This window comes from Taudactylus pleione, unplaced genomic scaffold (genome assembly GCF_031769625.1).
Source record: "Taudactylus pleione unplaced genomic scaffold, aTauple2 ptg000760l, whole genome shotgun sequence".
In the NCBI taxonomy this organism is placed as follows: domain Eukaryota; kingdom Metazoa; phylum Chordata; class Amphibia; order Anura; family Myobatrachidae; genus Taudactylus; species Taudactylus pleione.
In genome coordinates this window covers 2,277,841-2,302,120 of record NW_028285162.1, presented here as the reverse complement: position 1 = coordinate 2,302,120, position 24,280 = coordinate 2,277,841, and the positions used below count along the sequence as shown (strand labels likewise).

Genomic DNA, 24,280 nt, shown 5'->3' with positions numbered 1-24,280 from the left:
AAAATAAAAAAATAATTTCTGTGTTTGTGAATTGTGTGCGCAGTAGCCGCACGTGCATCAACAAAGTAGTGCCAAGCGTGCACCTGTGTCATAAGTAAAGGGCCGGCTGGCTTGTCCGTTAAAGGGTGCTGTAACCCCCAAAGTACACTCCAAACAATATAAAAAAATATTTACTGTGTTTGTGAATTGTGTGCGCAGTAGCCGCACGTGCATCAACAAAGTAGTGCCAAGCGTGCGCCTGTGTCCCATAAATAAAGGGCCGGCTGGATTGACCGCTAAAGGGTGCTGTAACCCCCAAAGGGCACTCCAAACAAAATAAAAAAATTTTTTTTTTGTGTTTGTGAATTGTGTGCGCAGTAGCCGCACGTGCATCAACAAAGTAGTGCCAAGCGTGCGCCTGTGTCATAAGTAAATGGCCGGCTGGCTCATTTCTTAAAGGGTGGTGTAACCCACAAACTGCACTAGTCTCCAACAAAAATAAAAAATTATTTTCTGTGTTTGTGTGCGCCTTAGCCGCACGTATATATCAATATAACATAAATGGAGGACCAAACTTTCTCCGATAAAAATAAAATAGGGAAAGATCAAGAACCACTTCCTCCTAGTGCTGAAGCTGCTGCCACTAGTCATGACATAGACGATAACATGCCATCAACGTCGTCTGCGAAGGCCGATGCCCAATGTCATAGTAGAGGGCACATACAATCCCAAATGACAAAGTTCAGGAAAATGACCTTGAAAAAAACATTTAAATCATCTGAAGAGAAACGTAAACTTGCCAATATGCCATTTACGACACGGAGTGGCAAGGAATGGCTAAGGTCTTTCCCTATGTTCATGACTAGTGGTTCAGCTTCACATGACGATGGAAGCCCTCCTCCTACTAAAAAAATCAAAAGAGTTAAGCTGGCAAAAGCACAGCGAAGAACTGTGCGTTCTAAGAAGATATCACAAATCCCCAAGGAGAGTCCAAGTGTGGTGGTGGTTGCGATGCCTGACCTTCCCAGCACTGGACGGGAAGAGGTGGCTCTTTCCACCATTTGCACGCCCCCTGCAAGTGCTGAAAGGAGCACCCACAGTCCACTTGCTGATATGCAAATTGAAGATGTCACTGTTGAAGTACAACAGGATGAGGATACTGGTGTAGCTGGCGCTGAGGAGGAAGTTGGCGAGGAGGATTCTGATGGTGATGTGGTTTGTTTAAATCAGGCTCCGGGGGAGACAGTTGTTGTCCGTGGGATGAAAAAGCCCATCACGGTCATGCCTGGGCAGAAGACCAAACATTCCACCTCTTTGGTCTGGCAATATTTCTATCCAAATCCGGACAACAACTGTCTTGCCATATGTACCATATGTAAAGGTGAAATAAGTAGGGGTAGGGACGTTAACCACCTAGGAACATCCTTATACGGCGCCTGGAGCGCGTTCATAAAAAGTTACTGTCAAGTTCAGAAACTTTGGCTAAGACCGTAAGCAGTCCAGGGACACCTAAATCCCGTTGTCCTGTTGTATCCAAGCGCCTGCAAACCACACCGTCAACTCCCTCCTCGTCAATTTCCTCCTTAGTCAGGATCGGAAGTAGTCCTGCAGGCCATGTCACTGGCATGACTGACTCTCCTATCCGGGATTCCTCCGGAGGATCCTGCATTGCTACGCCTCCTGCTTCCGCTGCTGCTGTTGCTGCTGCTGGGAGTCGTTCATCATCCCAGAGAGGAAGTAGGAACACCACTACTTTTACTAAACAATTGACCCTCCAACAGTCCTTAGCGAGGAGGATGAAGTAGGCCAGCAGTCATCCTGAAGCAAAACGTATAACTCAGGCCTTGACTGCTATGTTGGTGTTAGACGTGTGTCCGGTATCCGCCATTAGTGCAGTGGGATTTAGACAATTGATGGAGGTAGTGTGTCCCCGGTTCCAAATCCCATCTAGATTCCACTGCACTAGGCAGGCGATACAGAGACTGTACAGAAACGTCAGAAAAAGTGTCCTCAGTGTCCTGAAAAATGCCGTTGTACCCAATGTCCACTTAACCACGGACATGTGGACAAGTGGAACAGGGCAGACTAAGGACTATATGACTGTGACAGCCCACTGGGTAGATGTATCACCTTACGCAGCAACAGCAGCAGCATCACCAGTAGCAGCATCTCAGAAACGCCAGCTCGTTCCATGGCAGGCTACGCTGTGTATCACCGGTTTCAGTAAGAGGCACACCGCCGACAACCTCTTAGAGAAACTGAGGGAAATCATCGCCCAGTGGCTTACCCCACTTAGACTCTCCTGGGGATTTGTGATATCTGACAACGCCACCAATATTGTGCGGGCATTACATCTGGGCAAATTCCAGCACGTCCCATGTTTTGCTCACACAATAAACTTGGTGGTGCAGAATTTTCTGAAAAGCGACAGGGGCGTGCAGGAGACGCTTTGGGTGGCCCGAAAAATTTCTGGCCACTTTCGCCATGCAGCGACTGCGTGCCGAAGACTGGATCGCCAGCAAACACTCTTGAACCTGCCCCGCCATCACCTGAAGCAAGAGGTTGTGACGCGGTGGAACTCAACCCTCTATATGCTTCAGAGGATGGAGGAGCAGCAAAAGGCCATTCAAGCCTATACATCCACCTATGACATAGGCAAAGGAGGGGGTATGCACCTGACTCAAGCGCAGTGGAGAATGATTTCCGTGTTGTGCAAGGTTCTCCAGCCCTTCGAACTTTCCAAACGTGAAGTCAGTTCAGACACTGCCAGCTTGAGTCAGGTCATTCCCCTCATCAGGCTTTTGCAGAAGCAGCTGGAGAAAGTGAAGGAGGAGCTAAGACGGAGCGATTCCGCTCGGCATGTGGGACTTGTGGATGAAGCCCTTCATTCGCTTTGCCAGGATTCCAGGGTGGTCAATCTGTTGAAATCAGACCATTACATTTTGGCCACCGTGCTCGATCCTAGGTTTAAAGCCTATGTGGTGTCTCTCTTTCCGGCCAACACAAGCCTGCAGAGGTGCAAAGACCTGCTGGTGAAAACACTGTCAGCTGAAGCAGAAAGTGACACGTCAACAGCCATCCTGTCTGCCACTGCAGTATCACTCCTAGATGGGTCACGTGTTTGTGCTGCCCACTCGTGTCGCTTAGCATAGTCATCCAGCTACCTCGATGTAACCTTTTGGACATAAAAACACTATTGTGAGGTGTGAGGTGTTCAGAATAGACTGGAAATGAGTGGAAATTAAGGTTATTGAGGTTAATAATAGCATAGGAGCAGAAAAACCAACACATTCTGTGATTTTAGCTGTTTTTATGCTTTTTAAAAAAAAAATACAGATCCAAAACACAAAACCCAGAACCCAAAACACGGATGGGTGGTTTTGGCAAAACCAATCCAGATCCAAAACACGAAGAAAGATCCAGATCCAAAACCAAAACACAAAACACGAAAAGTGGCCGGTGCACACCCCTATTAGAAACTGATCCCTGGTTAATTATTCAATAATTGAAATAATGTATATATATATATATATATATATATATATATACACACAGTATATATATAGTGTCGGGCTGGGGCATGAAGGGTCCACCAGAAGAATGCAATCATAGGGGCCCACTAAGGAGTTTGGCCGCTCTCCATAAGGGGTGTAGCTAACCACCAGAGTGGAGTGGCAAGGGCCAGATTAAGGCTTGTGTGAGCCCCAGGGCAACTAAACTGTGTGGGCCTCTATCAATAAAATTGCCATGACCCCCGGAGACAGGGAGGAAGAGTGAGGATAAAGTGTGAGAGAGAGGGAAAGACATAGAGAGGGGGGAGGAGAGGGAGAGAGAGGGAGGGGGAGAGAGACAGAGGGAGAGAGCACGAGCACACACATAGCAACACACACTGACACTAGGGGGTAAATTTACTAAGAATCGAGAATGGTCGAGTTTAATTTTTATTATCTTGATTTGCATCGCCAAATCTCAGGTGATTTTCCCGTTTTTCATCTTGCAAATTTACTAAGAAGTGAGTTTAGCTGAAAGTGAGTTGGCCGATGGTGAAGCAGATCGAGATATTTCCCCCGAGTTGCAAGTGAAGATGAGATTACTCACCCGAGACAGACACCACCGGGGGGAGGGGGTGCGGCAATGGACGAACACCAGCGGGAAAGAGGTGGGGCCGGGATTGGCCTGGGACAGACACCGGTGGGGAAGGAGATGCAGGGAGCAGGGGCTGCAGACAGGGAGCGTGGAGACAGGCAGAGGCGGTGGGCTGGGAGCATAGAGGGCTTAGATAACTGAGAAAAGTATCACAATCCCGAAAAGCTGACTCCCCAAAAAGAACAGCTTTCGAAAGTAATACTATAGTTTATTAGGCATAATGAATGCCTCCGAACAATTCTTTGAACTCGCAGCGAGTTCAAAACATAATTATCAATTATTATTAATGATAATTATGTAATGATGAATAGGCCCCCAAATTACATAATTTTAGCTGTTTATATCAATTTTAAAGAACTCCAAAACCGAAACCAAACCAAAACAATTGAGGGTGTTTGCTAAAATCAAAACACAATGATGATCTAGAACCAAAACAAAAACACAGGGGTCTGTGCACATCTCCAGGGCCGGATTAACGGGGGGGCGACAGGGGCGATCGTCCCTGGGCCCCCACACGTTAAGGACCCCACACCCATCGGGGTTAAAGTGGACCGGAGGAGGCGGAACCAGTTCCGCCTCCTCCGGCCAACCTTACCCCGGCGCTGTAGGGAGGCTCCTTTTTCCAGGCGCGCGGTTCCCTCCCCACAGCGGCATCCGGAGTCGTATGCTTGAGCTCACATGAGCTCCAGCTTCCGGCTCACGCAGAGCACTATGGCAGAGACGTCATGACGTCTCTGCCATAGTGTGGAGGAGCAGCCGAGCGGACTGCAGCGGACGCGGGGCTAAGGTTCAGGTAAGTATGAGCTTTATTATTTTTATTTTTTTTAGTGCAAGCGGCCTACTGGGGGCATTACTAAAGGGGGGCATTACTAAAGGGGACATTACTCGGGGGGGAGCATTATACCTGGGGCATTACTTGGGGAGGGGGGAGGCATTACTACTGGGGCATTAGTGGCGGGGGGCATTATTCAGGGGGGAGCATTACTACTGGGGCATTACTCGGGGAGGGGGGAGGCATTACTACTGGGGGCATTACTGGGGGGGGGCATTATTCAGGGGGGAGCATTACTACTGGGGCATTACTCGGGGAGGGGGGATGCATTACTACTGGGGGCATTATTCAGGGGGGAGCATTACTACTGGGGCATTACTCGGGGAGGGGGCAGGCATTACTACTGGGGGCATTATTCAGGGGGGAGCATTACTACTGGGGTATTACTCGGAGAGGGGGGAGGCATTACTACTGGGGGCATTATTCAGGGCGGAGCATTACTACTGGGGCATTACTCGGGGAGGGGGGAGGCATTACTACTGGGGGCATTACTACTGGGGGCATTACTGGGGGGGAATTACTACTGGGAACATTACTCGGGGGGGAAGCATTACTGCTGGGGGCATTAATCAGGGGGCATCTCTATTGGGGGCTCTACTAGAGAGGGAGCATTAGTATTGGGGCACTAATAGAGAGGCATTTCTACAGAGGGCTCTACTAAAGGGGGAATGACTACTGGGGGCATTACTATTGGAGGCACAACTACATGAGTATTTCTACTGGGGGATTTATACAGGGGGCATTACTACTAGGGCATTACTATTGGGCACACGCCCAATTACTACTGGGGGGCATTACTATTTGGGGCACAACTACAGGGGTATTACTACTGGGGGCATTTATACAGAGGGCATTACTACAGGGGGCACTACTAATGGGAGTATTGCATAGGGGGCACTGCATAAGGGGCACTACTACTGGGTGCACTGCATACGGGGAACTACCACTGTGGGCACTGACACTACTGGGGGCTCTGCATAAGGTCCCCATTGCGCATACCCCAGTTTGTCACATTTAATAGGGGCCCCCACATGTTTCCCACATGTTTGTTGCCCAGGGGCCCCCACAGACCTTAATCCGGCACTGCACATCTCTATACATACAGATTATCAACAACTCCATTATTATTACTATGTTCTTCAGTGTGGTCAGCATTTGGTGGCAAGGTCAATACGTTGAAGTCCTTGGCGAGGACCAAATTGTTGTTAATCCAAGTAAATCTGGCTCTGTTACAATTATTTAACTATATTCTCCTAATATTAGACAGATGCAATGAAATATGTTGTTCAGCTGGGCTCTATAGTTTTTTTTTTACCTAGCCTGCCAGGATCAGGTAAAAAAAAATATATATATATTTTTTGCCAATCAACCTGTACCTACTTGTGGTAACTTGCTTTCATGAATGTTACAGCAGTGTTGCATTATTTACAAATATTATATACTGCTGTACAGTATCATGTATCCAGGTTTCCAGGTTAACTCCCTCTTGCATCTAGAGGTGGACCAGATAGCTTCTATATGTACATAATTCAAACATCAGAAGATCACCACACATGTGTGTTGTTTATTTTGTCCAGTGGGCCCGCTCAATGACCAAATCCAAGCACACCACTAATTTTCAAACTTTCAGGCAGGGTGACTTTGAAAAAATGTTAAACAGCAGTCTCTTTAACCACTTCCAGCAATCCCACTATAGGCAGATTGTTACGCTGTAAGCGATTTTGTGATTGTGAGGGTGTAGGCAGCGTTAACAACCGAGATCCAAGGACTCAGGGGGTCATTCAGACCGGGTCGCAAGCGATGAGAGCTCGCAACCGGGTCGATGTTCCCCCACTGGGCATGCGCGAGACCCGGCTAGCGACAGGCGCTCCCTACCTAGGGGTCTCGCACTAAAAGGGGGGAGCTCTCGATGGTGAGTGACAGCTCGCCCCATTTGGGAGGCGGGCAGAGAGCGTGGCCGACCAAACGGAGGCGTTCCCGAAGGAACGCTTGCCTTTTGGGGGCGGCCCCACTGACATCAGCAGTGATGTCAGTGGGGAGCTTCCTGCTCGATCAGAGCAGGAAGCTCCCTGGGGCTTGCGAGTGCCGAGACCCAACCTTAGGGTCTCGTCGCAAGCCCCGATGGTCGCGATGGTCTTGACCATCGCAACCATCACCCTGGTCGGTCGCTAGTCTTGACTATCGCGACCATCACCCTGGTCGGTCACTAGAGCTGTGGGTGGTAACCCACAGCTTAGCGATCGACCAAGAGGCGGCACTACAAGATGCAAGCGGCTGTCCTCATTCAGAGCGACTGCTTGCATCTAACGACCACCTCTGAATGAGGTTCTCAGTCTCCTCTCATACCAGCGCAGGAACCAGAAGTCTATCATGTACTGTAATTCTATAGAATGCACTATTATATCTTCTACCAGTGGTTCCCAAACTTTCTTGAATCATGGAGCCCTAGAGGCTTAACATTTTCTCTGCATGGTACCCTTAGGCCAAACATTTCTTATTGAGATAATCAACAAAAATGATTAAATTAAGTAGATTGTGCCTGTCATTCTTTACATGTTACTAGAACGTTTTAGCGCAATGTAAAAAAAATCATTAGAGAGCAGTACACTTAAGAAAAGCTAAGGACAGGTAAAGACAAGCCCAAAAATAATCATCCTTGATGTCATCATGGTTGAATATACAACAGAATAAGAAGGTAGGTAGTTAAATTAACCTTTCATTTTAAAGATTGTAACATATGCCCCATGATGTACAAAGGGATTTGTTTTTACTTTTCCTTTTTAAAAAAAATCAAAACATAGTCAATCTGTGTGACAAGGGTATTCATAAGCATGAAACCCAAGAAGAAGCTAAACCTATGGCAAAGACATAACGAATACAGAAAGGAGACACCAGTGCCCAGCAATGTTCTAGCAGTACTGCCGTGAGTACAGAACAGTCTTAGGAACCGGAATATAGCATGCAGGGGTCTTTTTCATGGTGAGGCTGAATTGGACTTTGAATTCCAAGATCCTGGGACATTGCCAACCAAACCCAGCAATACACAGAGGTGCTTTGTAACGCATGTGGCCCAAAACAAAGACTGAGGGCCTGATTCAGAGCCGCTCGCAAAAAGCGAGCGCTTGCTCTGAATCAAGGCGGCCGCTTGGTTTTAAAAAACCCGGCCTCCTGGCTGCTTGCTAAGCTGTGGGTGACCAACCACAGCTTTAGCGAGCGACCAGGTTATGGTCGCGATGGTCGCGACCATCGGGCTTGCGACGAGACCCTTGTGGTAGGGTCTTCTCTGCCGCAAGCCCCAGTGAGCTTCCGGCTCTAATAGAGCCGGAAGCTCGCTACTGACATCACTCGTGATGTCAGTAGGGCCGCCCACAGACGGCAGGCGTTCCTTCAGTAACGCCTCCGTTTGTTCAGCCACCCCCCCACCCTGCCTACAAACGGGGCGAGCTGTCGATAAACATTGACAGCCGCCCCGTTTGTAGCAAGCCCCGGAGCGAGAGAATTTCTCTCTCGCTCCGGGGCTTGCGCACGCGCATTGCGCATGCAAGGCCCCACCATCAACACGCTTGCGAGCGGGTCTGGATCAGGCCCTGAGTTTGATTAGGGATGGAAGAAAACTCACGAAAGTTTTTCTTTTTTGTAAAGAACTGCCAAATGGGCAGAGAGTATGTGATCATGGCTGGCCTATATCATGTCAAAAAATACTTTCCCTTGAATACTTAATAGATTGTTTACACATCTAATTTCAGAACCAAATCTATCTTCTTTGACTAAAGAAAATGGTTTCACTCAATGGAAAAATTGAGGGACATAATTTCAGAATATAAAAATTCCTTGAACCACAAAATGTGTTTTTGTTCTTGGAAAATACTACAGTCTTCATTAGGTAAAGGTGGCATTGATAAAGAACTTCAGGACCCAATAGTAAAAGAAGAAAACCACTGGAGAGTCATTCCTTATGCTGTTGTGGATGTAATAATGTACTGGGCTACGCTGGGTAGACTGTTGCGAGGTTCACATAAAAGTCTTGATTTTGGAATACCTAAAAGTGAAAAATTTCTAAATACTATTGAACTTGTTACACACTACAACCCCTATTGCGTGAACATTTGTACCACCAGAAAGGTTAAGTCAGCTACTTCTTATCTGATATTCATATACATTTTTAGACATCATTGCTGAGAAGGGTTGGATATGATATGTTGGCAGTTATAATGTTGACATTCATCATGTTGACATGGCCATAATGTTGATGTTAACCACGTTGACATTTATAATGTAGACAGTGATGACATGTGGACATGTTAGAATGTCGACATATTGTCTCTGGTAGTCCAGCGGTGACTTATCTGCTCCTGATGGCTGTAGCAGCATCATCCAGATCCTGGCATCATGTGACTGTGACTTCCAGGTCAGACCTCTGTTCGGGTGAGTATTTATAAACCCTACCCCTAACTCTCCCTGTAGTGCCTATTACATGTCGACATTCTGACAATGTCGACATTTAACCTGTCAACATTTTGAGAATGTCGACACACTGTCAATGTGTTATCAATCAATACCATAACTGTCAACATTGTGGTGTTGACATTTTGAATGTCGACATTGTCATTATCAACCTTTCGACTACATCCCATTTGGAAGATAAGGGAACAGATACTTAATGACATCAGGAAGTAAAATATTTTTCTATGATGTATCACTGCACTACTAATGTAAGCCATTTGAAACAGTTGTCTGAAGTCATTAGATATGTTAAAATTACTGGATGTGGCCCTGAAATTGTTGAGAGCTTTATTGATTTTTTTAGAGAAGACCAGCCTTGCCCTTCCTGAATTAATCCTACATAAAATAGAGAGTGATGTAGAGGGTTGTCATAGGATAATGCTGCCAACATGACTGGGAGGTACAAAGGGGTTCAGTCATGAGCGCTTACAGACAATAATCTTCCATATTTTGTACCTTGTGCAGCACAATCACTTAGCTTGGTTGGAGTAAATACTGCTAGTGGTAGAGGCAGCTCTACTTTGGTAGGCTCCATTGTTTATTTTATACCCATTCTTTGTTGCCCCCACCTTCAAATGAGAACTCAAAAACATATAACTGTTACCATCAAATCACTAAGTAAGACCAGATGAAAGCTAAAAGGGCCATTTACTCTACATGCACTATATTGATACATTAAATGACCTAAAAACAATACAATAACATAGACATAGGCTTCTGAGAAACATCGATAAATTTGAGTTCATTGTTATGCCTTGTTTCACAGTAGCACAGCTAATAATGGTTTTGTAAGGAGGTGTGGCCAAGCCTGCTTATGGTCACACCCCCAAAAAGTACCAGGGCCCAGCCAGGCTCTCTACGGCCCTGGTAATGACAACAGAAGAGTTCACGGATCAGGCCATAGAACTAGCCAGTGTAGATGAAGAAGATCTTGATAGAGATAAGTCGAAAATTTTAAGTACTATGCCCTGGATTTAGACTCACAAATGAAAACCGTTACATGTGCTGGTCTTCTGAGCTACATCTGCAAGATGCTTACCCCAATGTAACCACAGATCTGAGAATCTTCCTCACCATTCCAGTTTCTGATGTAATAAAATTAAAACTTATAAAAACATATCTTCAATGCGTCATGGGACAGCGACTGACAAACTTGAGCATTATCAGCATATAACCCAAGTTGGCTTTTAAATTGTCTTATGATATTATAAAAAATTTTTGCAGCCAAAAAAGCCTTACAAGGCTAAGTTGTTGTTTTTTTGTTATGATATGGTGAACATTTTATCGTTATTATTATCACATACTTGCCTACTCTCTCGGGAGCCTCACAAAAATCGGGTGGCGCTCCCTGCCCCCTGGAAGATTGGGCAAGTCTCTCAGCCGGTGCCACGCTCGCTCTGAATCAGTGCCCTCCTACCTGAAAATGGAGCAGCCTCCTGGCCGCTCGCATAGCTGTGGGTGACCACCCACAGCATATGCGAGTGGCCAAAAAGATAGTCGTGATGGTCAAGACCATCGCGACCATCGGGCTTGCGACGAGACCATGCGGTAGGGTACGCCTCCGTCTGGCAGCCACGCTCCCGGCACGCCCACCAAAGGGGGCATGCTGTCACTCACCATCGACAGCACGCCCCCTTTGGTGCGAGACCCCGAGCGACGTATTCCTCGTCGCTCGCCGGGTCTCGCGCATGCGCACGACGGAGCTCCCTCCATCGTGCGCATGCGCATTCGCACAACATCGACCCACTTGCGAGCATCCTTTGCTCGTGAGCGGGTCTGAATGACCCCCTGAGTCTTTGCCTTGGGTGACAGAAAGCCTATCTTCACCCCTGCTTTCTTCTATTTCTTGAGCTTTCTACCTAATTATTAGGGCTCTGTAGATTAGTAAAATATGATCTTGCTCATTTTCTCTTTCAGTACCTTACTTAGTATAGGTTGCAAATTGTTTCTTGCTTATCTAATTGTATTCTATTTGACTGTACAGTAGTCTGTGTGGGAGATTTACATCTAAAACAGCTGCACCTGATTTATCTATGTGTGTTTTCTCTTGCACTATCTCCTCAGGGAATGAGGCAGGTCACTACTGTGCGATTATTCCCTGTGTGCGATTATTCCCTGTGTGCGATTATTCCCTGGGTAAATATACTGTGAATATACACTGAGGTATCAAATGTCATGGGATAGCAGTATGTAAAGACAATAATAGATGGTGCCATCCTACTGTGACATCTTGGAAATGCTCAGACCTGCATCAGTTGTAATCTGACCCACCAGAGTACAGCTGTTAACACTACGACACCAGACACAGTGCCTCACTTGGGTTTGTGACGTCGCTAATTGGACCATTGAGGTCTAGCAACATGTAGCTAGGTCAGATGAATCACGGTATCAGTTGTTTCGGGCTGATGGTAAGGTTCGGGTGTGGCACAGACCCTGTGAGGCCAGGGATCCCAGCTTTCAACATGGTATTGTGCAAGCTGGTGCTGACTCCATAATGGTGTGGGGTGTGTACACATGCCATGGGTTGGGTCCGCTGGTGCGTCTGAACACGTCATTGACCAGTAACTGTTACGTTGCATTGTTGATGACCATTTGCAGACTTCATGTACCACCACAACGATGGAATATAACATCAGATTAATGCACCGTGTCATTGATTGGTCCCAAGTTGTCCAGAATTGGTTCGAGGAGCATTCTGCAGAGGTCTTACGAATGGTGTGGCCACCAAGTGCGCCCGACATGAACCCAATCGAGCATTAATGGGACGTGGTGGAGAGGTCTATTCGCACCCAGGGCCTGATTCAGACCCGCTCACGAGCGCTCGCAAGCGGGTCGATGGTGCCCTAGTGCGCATGCGCACAATGGAGGGAGCTCCGTCGTGCGCATGTGCGAGACCCGAATAGCGATGGCCAAGCCGTCGCCATGGGTCTCGCACCAAGGGGGCATGCTGTCGATGGTGAGTGACAGCACACCCCCTTTGGTGGGCGTGCCGGGGGCGTTGCTGCCCAGACGGAGGCGTTCCCATGGGAACGCCTACCGTCTGGGGCCGGCCCCACTGACATCACTAGTGATGTCAGTGGGAGTGCTTTTGGCTCTGATAGAGCCATAAGCACTACTGGGCTTGCGGCAGCGAGACCCTACTGCAGGGTCTCGTCGCAAGTCAGACGGTCGCAATGGTCTTGACCATCGCGACCATCTTTTTGGCCGCTCGCATAAGTTGTGGGTGGTCACCCACAGCTATGCGAGCGTCCAGGAGACCGCTCCAATTTTAGGCAGGAGGGCCCTGATTCAGAGCAAGCGCTCTTGTCAGAGTGTCCGGCTCTGAATCAGGCCACCAATGTCCTGCACCAACAAATATCAGGGAGCTGTGGGAAACTATCCAGACAGCATGAGTCAACATCTCTTCAGAGGTCTTCCGTCCACTTGTGGAATCAATGCCACATTGAGTTGCTACACTCCGCCGGGCTAGAGGGGGTCCTACACATTGTTAGGCACCTATCCCATGAATTTTGGCACTTCAGTGTATGTGTATATAGATAGGTAGATAGATAGATAGATAGATAGATAGATAGATAGATAGAAAGAAAGAACATCTTATATTGTTATCTAAGGGTTACACACAGCCAGGTGCCCTCTGCATGGTGTGGTATTGAGGTCCTGGATCAGCCATCCAGAATCCCGGCAGACGAGGCAGTGATTCCAGAATGGGATAAGTCTTTGGGTCAGGCCATTGCATAACTTACACGGAGAGAGAATTGTCAGGAGGAAGTAAGTGACTTTTCCCTCCCTAGTATCCAACCTGAACCCTGATTCCTCTCTCAGGATGTGACTGATCTTTCATGGGAATCCCTATGGGGTTATTACATATAAAAAAGCCTTTATAAGGTCTCTTCTTCTATGTAAAAAAATGTGTGAATCTTCAGGAGCATCGGCCACTAAAAAGCACCCACAATCCTCTAATGTTTGTTTTCCTGGGGAATCAGTTTCCGCGTGTTCTTCCCAAGAGGAGGGGAAATTATGGACTGCGATTGGGAAGATCAGACTAGTTGGGAGGAAGATTCACCTGCTAGCATTGGTGTGCAGAATTCAGTTTGTGCAATCTGCCAGACACTGAGTATTCATTCTGTCTCAGGCCCTTCTTCCTTTTTTAAACATAAGAAGAAGAAGCAGATTGTAACCTTTCCTGCTTTTTCTAAATATTCTGGTATTTTGGGGGAAGCCTGGCTTAGGCCTGATAAAAAAAATTCAGTTTCCCCAACAATATAAATCCACGTATCCTTATGCAGATGAGGACACCGCATTTTAGGAAATTCCACTGCATATGGAACCCTTCCGAATGGGACTGGACTCTGGTCACTACGGAAACCAGCCTGGGGGACACTGCGTTTTCTCCCTATAGTTCTTATGCGGCTTATTTCTTTCCTTTCTCCAGCCAGTTTTTTTAGTTAAAGATGAGGTCAGGTGGAGTTGGGAGGGGTTAGAGGAGGCAGTGCTTAGTTATAGTTACAGTAAACTATTTAGTGCCTGCTCCTTAAACCAGCCCTCTAATCCAGAATACAGCAGAGTCCCCCAGTCCCTCAGATGGATTATGAGGAATGGATTTTACTGTAAGTACAAAAATCTTCTTTTATACTCTAGGTGGGAGATGTATCAAATCTTCTAAAGAGGTGAAGTGGAGAAGTTGCCTATTGCATCCAATTAGCTACTCGCTATCACTTATCTAGTACATTCTATAAAATGATAGCTAAAAGCTGATTATTAAAACATAACACCGAGCTACATCTGCGATGTGTAATATATATTTACGTCTAGCATATTCATTTCCATGTAGTTATGCACAATTATATACATATAAAACTGATTTTAGTGTAACTTAAATAGATCTTTTTTAACATACTATTTGTTCTGGATATTGGTGCAATTCTGAGCTCCAGAGGCTTTACAGAAAATGGTATAATGTTCCACATTATTGTGGAAACGCAGGTGAAAAAAATGTCTTGGATATCATATATCACTTTATTTTCATATAAAGCATATACTGTACATGTACCTGTAGGAAGCCAGATGGATCATTTTCTTTGATTACTTCAAGGCAATACTCCATCAGCCCTGTCGACTGGCGTAGTTTTAATGTACAATGATTTATCTGGTCCCAAACAACCTGAAAGTAAAGCCGCAAATTTCAGATAATCCCCTTTGAAAAAGATTAGGAGATCGTACTGTTGGGATTGTACAGCTGCAAAATGAGGTTTTAAAACTAGTGCATGTTATTTAGCTGTCACATGTCTATCGGTGGCTGAGCAATTAGTTTGCTCCTCCTTCACATGTACTGTATACCTTTAATATACATGAAAAGATGGTGTTAGCTAACAGGGCCAAGCTACGAAAAACAGTCCCAACAGAAACATATGGGGACTGCATTTGCAATCGTAAAGAGGGGGACTGCTGCAGATATCTCTGCTATCTGCTGTGTAAAGTCCATAAATTTGGCAATCCTCTGAAAACAGCCTTTTCATAGGCTTGACCACAGTTTTGGGAATAATGAATAGGCCCCTTAGCAACCACGTAAGAATAAGCATGCCTGTTCATTAACTATAGGAGACTTACCAATTCGGGAGTACTGCACTATTATTTTATGCCACATAATTCCTGTGAGAAACCAGAACTTTAAAATTCTCCATTACATACAAAACAGGCCACATGCTATTGCTTACATGTTTCCGTATATCATTTTGCTGTGTTCTCTATCTTGATCATGGTTATTTCAATGACTACGGTTAAATTGCTGCAAGCCCTAACCCCATAATGTTTAACATTATTGTGTCTGTCTCCAGCAATTACCCTTCACATGCACAATTTGATTTGTTTGTTAATTATCAGTTTAGACTTAGAAGTCTATATTAATAATGTATTTGCACTCAGACATCATTATTATTATGATTATTATTATTATTATTAGATTTTATATGCAGACAGATTTCACTATTAGTGGGTTTTCTAATACACCTGCTAGTACTAAGTATGAGATCTTGGAGTACATAACTGTTATCTACCTGCAGATCAACACTGACTGCTGCATAGTCATTTTTCATTTGTACACTGATCTAGGTAAGGTAAAGTGTTGTTACCATATTCTGCGCCCATTTATATAGTGTACTTAATACATATGATAACATCTAAAAGATCTGGTTAGTCTTGTCTATCTCTAAACCACAATAATACCTAATTAGTGATAAGCCCCTACTACTTGGAGTTAAAGTCCTGGGGGCATCTGAGTACCTGTAAAGATGTTCAGTTTTATGGGGAAGGCAGGTGCTTTAGGCAGAGCCGTAGCTAGACTTTTTGGTGCCCTGTGCCAGAAAGAGTATTGGCGCCCCCCTCATTTTTCAAAGGGACATGATGCAACCAAAAAAGGGGAATGGCCTCATGGGGAAGGGCCAGGGAATAGATAGGGGAGGCCAGGAGATGCTGGGGATGAAATAAGAGGAAGTTATAAGTGAGAATGATAATAAACAGAAATGTGACAGACCCAAATAGCGCCCCCTGACCTGTGGTGCCCTGTGCGATGGCACCGGCCGAACTACCCTAGACACGGCCCTGGCTTTAGGTGAAGACTCCCTACTAGGATTTATAGATTTTATAGATTTATAGGTCTTATAACTTCTTATATAACTTTATTATTTTATTATTATTATTTATTTTATACTTTTCATCCATATGTTCTATATATTATCCTAAAATTGTATTTATAAATATTTTATAGGTTTTTTTAAATTCTGTATAATACAGGAGCAAAGACTTTTATCAAACAGTGGGGGACACAGCGAAACATGTTAGTTGTACCTACACCCCTACTGCTCTGACCTACTGGGATTTGCAGCAAAGTATCTACAGCCTGAACCAGTCCTCCGAATGCTCTTCTATACAAAAACTGTAGAACTCTGATCTTTGCTTGAGGCACCACGGAGTATCCAGACACTTTTTTGCACCAGCCTCAAGGGATCCAAGCATCTGTGTGTGAATCATCTCCGCCAATTAAGGGACCCTTTTGAACTAACACGATTGTGGAAAATATAACATTGCTGCTTATAATATCTGACTCCTAAAATAATTGCCACATTCACTAATTGGAGGTTATAATATGAACAGGACCACATTTGATGAGATAACGGAGAATTGAGGGTGTTTATTTTCAGTATTTTTATTATTCAGTATTGTTATTAGTATTGTTATGCAATTGCTTTCTTTATTTTATTCACACAAGAGCTCTTTCGATTTTTTTCCCCTTTATATTTACTGTCTACCATGTCTGGCTTGGACATTACCTTAAGCATTAAATGAGGCTCATTACAGAGGTAAAAACTATTCAATAGTGTAACTGAGTCAGCACTGGAGACATTCCTCTTTTCTCTCCATATATATATATATATATATATATATATATATATATATATATATATATATATATATATATATACAGGTTGAGTCTCCCATAACCAAGATGCTTGGGACCGGGGGTATTTTGGATAACAGAATATTCCGTATTTTGGATTATTTGCATATCATAATGAAATATCTTGGGAATGGGTCCCCAATATGCACACAGAATGCATTTATGTGTTATATACAGGTTATACACACAGCCTGCAGGTAGTTTTAAACAATATTTTCGATAATTTTGTGGCTCAAGCAAAGTTTGTGAATAGAAATGAAATTCATTTATGTTTAATATACACCTTATACACACAGCCTGAAGGTAATTTTATACAATATTTTTAATTATTTGTGTCTCAGACAAAGTTTGTGTACATTGAACCATCAAAAATCAAAGGCTTCATTATCTCAGTTACGCCAAAATTAGTCAGTATTTCGGAATATTTGGATATGGGAGACTCAACCTGAATATATATATATATAGAGAGAGAGAGAGAGAGAGAGATTGGTCGCGATGGCTGCTCCTTTGGTCAGGCTGTTGGTCACTTAAGAGGCCAGGAATCTGCATCCACCGATGCAGACCCTGTCCTCGTCTCTCACGGAAAACAGGGGTAACAAGCCTGCGTTTCCGGTACCCGTACCTGTACCAGTGACCAGCCATGCCCCCGCTCCACCCCCCATACGCCACAGCATGTCAATCATGCTGTGGCTTGGGAGTGTCTGCAGATGCGCAGAATGGGTCCTGCGCAGTCCCCTCAACATCGGAGATGTACTTTAATCATCAGATTAACGTACATCTGTGAATCAGGCCCTGTAACTGTGAAGTCTAGCAAATATCTTGCAATGTGCTATTTCAGATATGATACATCTTTATTTTGAATACATACATGTTCAGTGTAAGTTGGACATGGTCTGCACTTGGTCACTTATAATAGTTGTATTTACTATTGATAGTTCTATATTTGAACATCTAATGGCATTGCTATGCCATATTAACTAGTTTGCTGTAGTAAGTATTTTTAGTATATATATATTTTTACCATATAATGTATTGTACTCTTCTTCTGCTCTTTTATTTTCTTAGCATATTATATGAGAGGGAACAAGTCCCTTTTTGAACAGCTCTAATCCCACTCTACTTTACATATCACCCTATGTAAGAAATTGTGTGGTACTACATGAATTTGCCTTTGATCAGGTCTAGTCTATTCCAATCATCTGTAATTATTAATAACCATTCTTTAGCCACCATCCCCAGCTCTTAGCGTTAATCTAGCAGTCTCTCGCCACATAATACAATGGCACAACAGAGAAATAGCATTATAGCAACAGTGAATGCACAACAGCCCAGTAACTAAAAATGACGCTACACCCAAATAATGTTCTTAACATTATTAAGCGACATGCTCCCTGTTTGATAGGCTAGTTATGATAATTTGCCAAAATAAGTAAATTATGGCAAATCAAGCAAAATATCTACATTACTTAAAACCCAGCAAACATTAAGTCAAAAGCAAATGCATTGATTTAATACTGTAGCAGGTTAATGTGTCATATTATTATATTGTATATGTATCGCTTGCTCAAAGTTTGGATATAGCTACTCACCTTGAATTTATGTTCTCGTTCTTTAGTGACTTTGGTGAGTAACTTCGCTTTCTGACGATTTAATGCATCCACCAGAGCATCACATTGAGCAACCAAGCATGCTTCATACTCCAGTCCATTTTCCTAAAAGCAAGTCAATCATGCGAGAGGTGTTAGCTAACTGAGAGAAAATGGTGAGATGCAATCTAAAAACAAAACAAAACAAAATCTTGATAAAGATGAATATTTAGATTTGCATTTCTCAATTCTAGCAAGTACTCCGTATACATAATTTTTTTTCACAGATTCCACGATAGGTAGAGTGTGCACAAAATATGAGTTTATCCTTTATTGATACTCACATTTTATTAAAGCAAACTGGCTCTATCTTATGAAGATATTCCCAGCAGGGTTGATCAGCCTTGTCCTTTGTGTGGCAATATACTGTCTACATCTCCAGAGAGGAGATGTATCTGGGAGCTCTCAGGTGGAGACCAGGTTAAGCTTAGAGAGTATTGTAAGCCCTACAGATACAGACAATCTCTCATATTTGATAAATAGGGGTGGCGTGCTCCTCTCTTAGGGCTCTATTTACTACAATCCGCATATTGAATGCAGATTGTAGTGTGATATTGCGAATTCAGGCAATATCACAGGGATTTACTACAAATCCCTTACAGGGACAGAGCTTGCGATAAAGCTCTGTCCCTGCAAATCCCCTTCGGAGCCTTATCACGGTATTTTTGCAAAAAAATACCGTGATTAAGTGCCCGCGCATGCGCCGACCGATCGCCGCTGCTACCCCCCGGCGCTAAGCCCCGCCCCCAGTGCTAAGCCCCGCCCCCACGATCACGGAACCCCCCCGCGACCTCCTCTCCCCTGCGACCCCCCCTCCCTTAATAGCACTTACCTGCATGCTTCGGGCCTCCAGTGATGTTCTCCATTCCTCCGGTCAGGTGATCTCCCATACTGCACTGGGGCCCGATCACCTGATGACCGGGCCGCAGTGCACTACTGGAGACCAGCTGACCGGAGGGGAGTCATCACCGGAGGCCCGATCACCGGTCCCTGGAGTCAGGTAAGTAAATTTTTTTTTTACTGTTTTTTTCTTCTTTTTCTTACAGTAATCAGCTTGCGGTCTGTTTAGACCACACAGCTGATTACTGGGACCGACTCCCGGCTCTGCTCTCCCCGTTAGAGCAGGGCGGGAGGCCGGTAACCGGGGGAGACCCTGGATAACGCCACCTCCAGGTGGCGTTATTATCACAGGGCTTCCCCCGGTATTTTTTCACATTTTATTTTTAGTAACTCTGGTCGGATCACATTTCCCATTACAGTTATGGGAAATGCGATCTGCTTTACTAAAAATAAGTGATACTTAGGAGTTGGTGTAGAATTTTACGAATTCTACTCCAATTGCCCTGTAATAACTATAGGTGATACTAAAATAATGTGAAAAGGGTGTGAAAACACCCTTTTTCACATTATTTTAGTAAAAATAATGTTGATAAATAGAGCCCTTATTGCTAGATTCATCATAATATCAACATGTGTGCTATAAGCCCAGATATTTAATATTTCACTAGAATTTATTTTGCATTTCTGTGTGGACTGCTCTGTAAAAGTGCATACACACACAACAATTTTTTGAACTATTATCATTAAACGATATCGTTTAACGATAATCGTTTGAAAAAATCGTTCACTTTCTGAGTCAAACGATGTACGATTATTGTTCGTGCGCGTTCACGTTTGTCGTTTGTAGTTCAGTCAGACTTGTCAACTCAACAATTTTCATTAAGTTATTATGCAAAAATCGTTTGTAGTTCATAAAAATCGTTCATTACATTTAAATGAACATAGTAAATGAACAACTTTAGTAAACGATTTTAGTTCATTTTTTCAAGGTAGAAAATCGTTTACTAAAATCGTTCATTAACTCAATCGTTGTGTGTGTATGCCCTACTTGTTTTCTAAAATAAGCAAAAGGCAATGGCAGGAATTAATCAAGTATTGAGTCCCACAATATATACAAAAGTTTGCGGCATATCTGTATAGCGCTGACTCGGTAACAAGCCAAAAATGTAGCAATAACATGATCACAAATAGACATTGCTAATAAAACATTGGTTCTTCCAAGGTTATGGAGTCAGTATATAAAACACTAAATATCATAATTACCCTCAAAATAAACAACTAAATCAGTACCAGATGGTCTACTACGTAATCAAGACAGCATTGGTGCCATCTGCCAATGAGTGACGTCAGGTAGTCACAGCAATGTAGATTGGTGGTTTCATATAGCATGATGATAACAGTAAGTTATTATTGTTGAGTGCTGTCATGTAGCAGGACAGAGTATATAAAATATATCTACTCAGTTATGTCCTATTTTTGTAATATTGTTATTTTTTTAGCCAGAACTTTTCATGGCTACTTATAATCAATATGCCCCGTGGCAAAAAAAAACAACAACAATATAGAGCATTTTAATATATATGAAATCATTTTAGAAGTGTTATGCTAAGGGAAATAACTGCCTACTGTTTTTGCCTGATCTGTTAGTCTATCAATAAACAGTCCTATCTGTATCACGACTCATTTTTTAAGGATTCTAAGACGAGGATAAAACATCCCTATGTAACATGATCACTTAATGTAACAATCCTCCTTCTTACACAATGGTGTGTTGCATAACTTTTTTAATGCACCCGCGTAAGGGAGCTATAATACCTGGATTTGTTGAAGTATGTTCTTTAGCTGAACCAGGAATTCTTTGGCTTCCTTTGCTTTATCAGAAACTCCACTCAAAGCTTGGGAAAGCTGTGCCTGCATAAGAAGATAAAATAAAAGAAGATAGATGTGAACATCATTTCCATCTATTAGTATTCAAGGAACTTTTACTTAATTGCTGTGCTTTACTTGTATTTCTCTATATATGTCCCTGAGCCTACAAATGTAGCAGTGTCATGAGTAAGCTAAACATCTACTCCCCATAAGTGGAATCAAACACTACCTAGTTAAGTTTGCAATTGGATTTGTTGAAATCGGTCACGGGGGGAGGTGTAACAGAGAGAACTCAGAATCTGAGGCCAATGGTCATCTTGAAAGGAACCCAAATCCACCTCCCACCTATTCCTATAGGGAAGAAGGATACCCGGGAGGTGTCAGGAGGTGAGGTCACAGTAAAGATAGGAAATTACTTTGTTACGGGCCAATTAAAGAAGTGTGAGTTTAAGAGGGGAAGAAGATACCGAAGAAGGTAATTTCCAAACTAGGCACGCACAGCATGGTGGAGTTGGAGATATCTATAAAAGGCTGTGTGAGGAAAGCCAAAGTCTAACCGTAATCGTTCAAAGGAATTAACAATATTGTACAGAAATAGGTGAAATATTTATCAGACAACATAGGAAAGCCAAAAATACTCCAAAACGAGCATGACCAGTTAACCCAGAGGGGGACATCAGGATCCAGACCATTTCTCCCAAACAAATCCTTTGCAAATTGCCAGACCAACAAGGCCTGTGCAGCGCTCACCGCCGGTGAATAGATGCCGTGCGCATGCGCACGGCATCTATTCACAGTGAGGGGAGAGCTTGGGGGCAGCCCAGCATGTCCGTAAGTGCTGGCATGCCCCCAAGACTTTCTCATGGCCACCCCACCTTTTCGGGTACTCTTTTTACGGCCTGGTGCCCTGCCCTGTGCCGGACCTAGAAGGAACACTAGAACCAGCGCATAGTCAGGAGACCAGATGCGCCAGCTGAGAGGCCATATAATAGAATCATAAATTAGGAACAGCAAGACCATCTGAAAGTTGGTTCTATAGACAGTACGAAGAGCAATCCAAGGCCTCCTCTCCCCCCACGTAAGAGATAATAATACAACACAAAACAGTAAGCTGGAGTTTTTTTCATATCTATAAAATGAGCAGTGATATGCAGTACATTAAGGGTCACAAAATCATTAGACATCGATTTTTCATTTCAATACATTTGGTGGTTTGCAACTTGCTCAAAAAAATCGCATCCCAATAATGTCCCACCAGAGTGGAAAATCCCAGGAACAGTGAAACAGCCCTACTGAATACTGGACCTGATTCAGAGATGGATGCTAATGTAATTTTTATGCAGATAATTTTGATTGTTTACCAATACGATATGCGTATAAGCCGCACCGCAAATGCGCTGTGATTGTTTTGCGATTCCGCACGCACAAAGGATCCATTCGCAAAGTGAGTGACAGGTTGTCAGCATTTGGGGGGAGGTAACGAGGGGGTGTCTGACCCATTTAAACAACGTTACAGGGACGTGCATAAGTTAGCCCTTGCAATCTCCTACGTAGCATGAGAACCCTCTGCGTGTCAGGAGAGCTGCTGAGTCTGCGGCTGGTCAAACCTACCTCAAGGGCAAGACGGCTGCTTGATGTGCTCCGATATCACCGATATTTACACTATACATTATACTGTAGCAAAAACATTTCCAAGATTAGACCCTTTCTCACCCAGGATGCCACCAAAACCCTCATACACTCACTGGTCATATCCAGATTGGACTACTGTAACCTCCTCTTCTCTGGCCTCCCCATCTCTCTCCTCTCCAGTCTGTCCTCAATGCTGCTGCTCGACTCATCTTCCTCTCCAAATTAGGGGTGAGCGGGTTCGGATTTCTGAAATCCGAACCCCCCCGAGCCCCCCGATCCGAGGCCGAGCAGATTCAGGCTCGACTTTTCCCGCCTGACTCGGATCTGAAATCGAGGCAAAACGTCATCATCCCGCCTTCCGGGTATCGCGGGATTTGGATCCTATATAAGGTACCCGCGTCGGCGCCATTTTCTCACTCGGCTGTGGACAGTGAAGAGGGAGGGTGGGAGTTAGGGCTGGCTGGGCTGTGTAGTGTAGGGTAGTGTAGTGCAGTGTAGTGTTGTGCTGCGCTGTGCTGCTGTTGTCCATAGGGGCTGTGTCCACTCCTCCAAAGTCCATAGGGGCTGGCTGTGTTGTGCTGTGCTGCTGTTGTCCATAGGGGCTGTGTCCACTCCTCCAAAGTCCATAGGGGCTGGCTGTGTTGTGCTGTGCTGCTGTTGTCCATAGGGACTGTGTCCACTCCTCCAAAGTCCATAGGGGCTGGCTGTGTTGTGCTGTGCTGCTGTTGTCCATAGGGGCTGTGTCCACTCCTCCAAAGTCCATAGGGGCTAGCTGGACTGTGTTGTGCAGTCAGTTGTCCATTGGGGCTGTGTCCACTCCAAAGTCCTGTGCAGTGTCCCAGTCCTAAAGGGGTGCTGCAGTGTTGTCCAGGGGGTGCTCTGTCCATCAGGGGTGCTCTCCCCAAGTGCAAAAAAAATATATATTTTCTGTGTTTGTGAATTGTGTGCGCAGTAGCCGCACGTGCATCAACAAAGCAGTGCCAAGCGTGCACCTGTGTCATAACTAAAGGGCGGGCTGGCTTGACCGGTAAAGGGTGCTGTAACCCCCAAAGTACACTACAAACAAAATAAAAAAATATTTTCTGTGTTCGTGAATTGTGTGCGCAGTAGCCGCACGTGCATCAACAAAGTAGTGCCAAGCGTGCGCCTGTGTCATAAGTAAAGGACCGGATGGCTTGACCGTTAAAGGGTGCTGTAACCCCCAAAGTACACTCCAAACAAAATAAAAAAATATTTTCTGTGTTTGTGAATTGTGTGCAGTGTGGCTGCACGTGCATCAACAAAGGAGCAGCGCCTAGCGTGCGCCTGTGTCATAAGTAAAGGGCCGGCTGGCTTGACCATTAAAGGGTGCTTTAACCCCCAAAGTACACTCCAAACAAA

General features: G+C 44.5%; 1 protein-coding gene across 1 annotated transcript in view; it reads right to left on the bottom strand.

Moving 5' to 3' along the window:
- The window catches only part of TRIM67 (tripartite motif containing 67), a 272,622-nt gene that overhangs the window by 101,523 nt on the left and 146,819 nt on the right, over positions 1-24,280 (bottom strand). The window contains exons 2-4 of the mRNA XM_088457427.1: positions 21,215-21,310; positions 18,503-18,625; positions 14,511-14,621 (exon numbers count right to left, since the gene is read on the bottom strand). Of these exons, the coding sequence (XP_088313553.1) occupies positions 14,511-14,621; positions 18,503-18,625; positions 21,215-21,310 (330 nt within the window). The remainder of the gene's footprint in view (positions 1-14,510; positions 14,622-18,502; positions 18,626-21,214; positions 21,311-24,280) is intronic.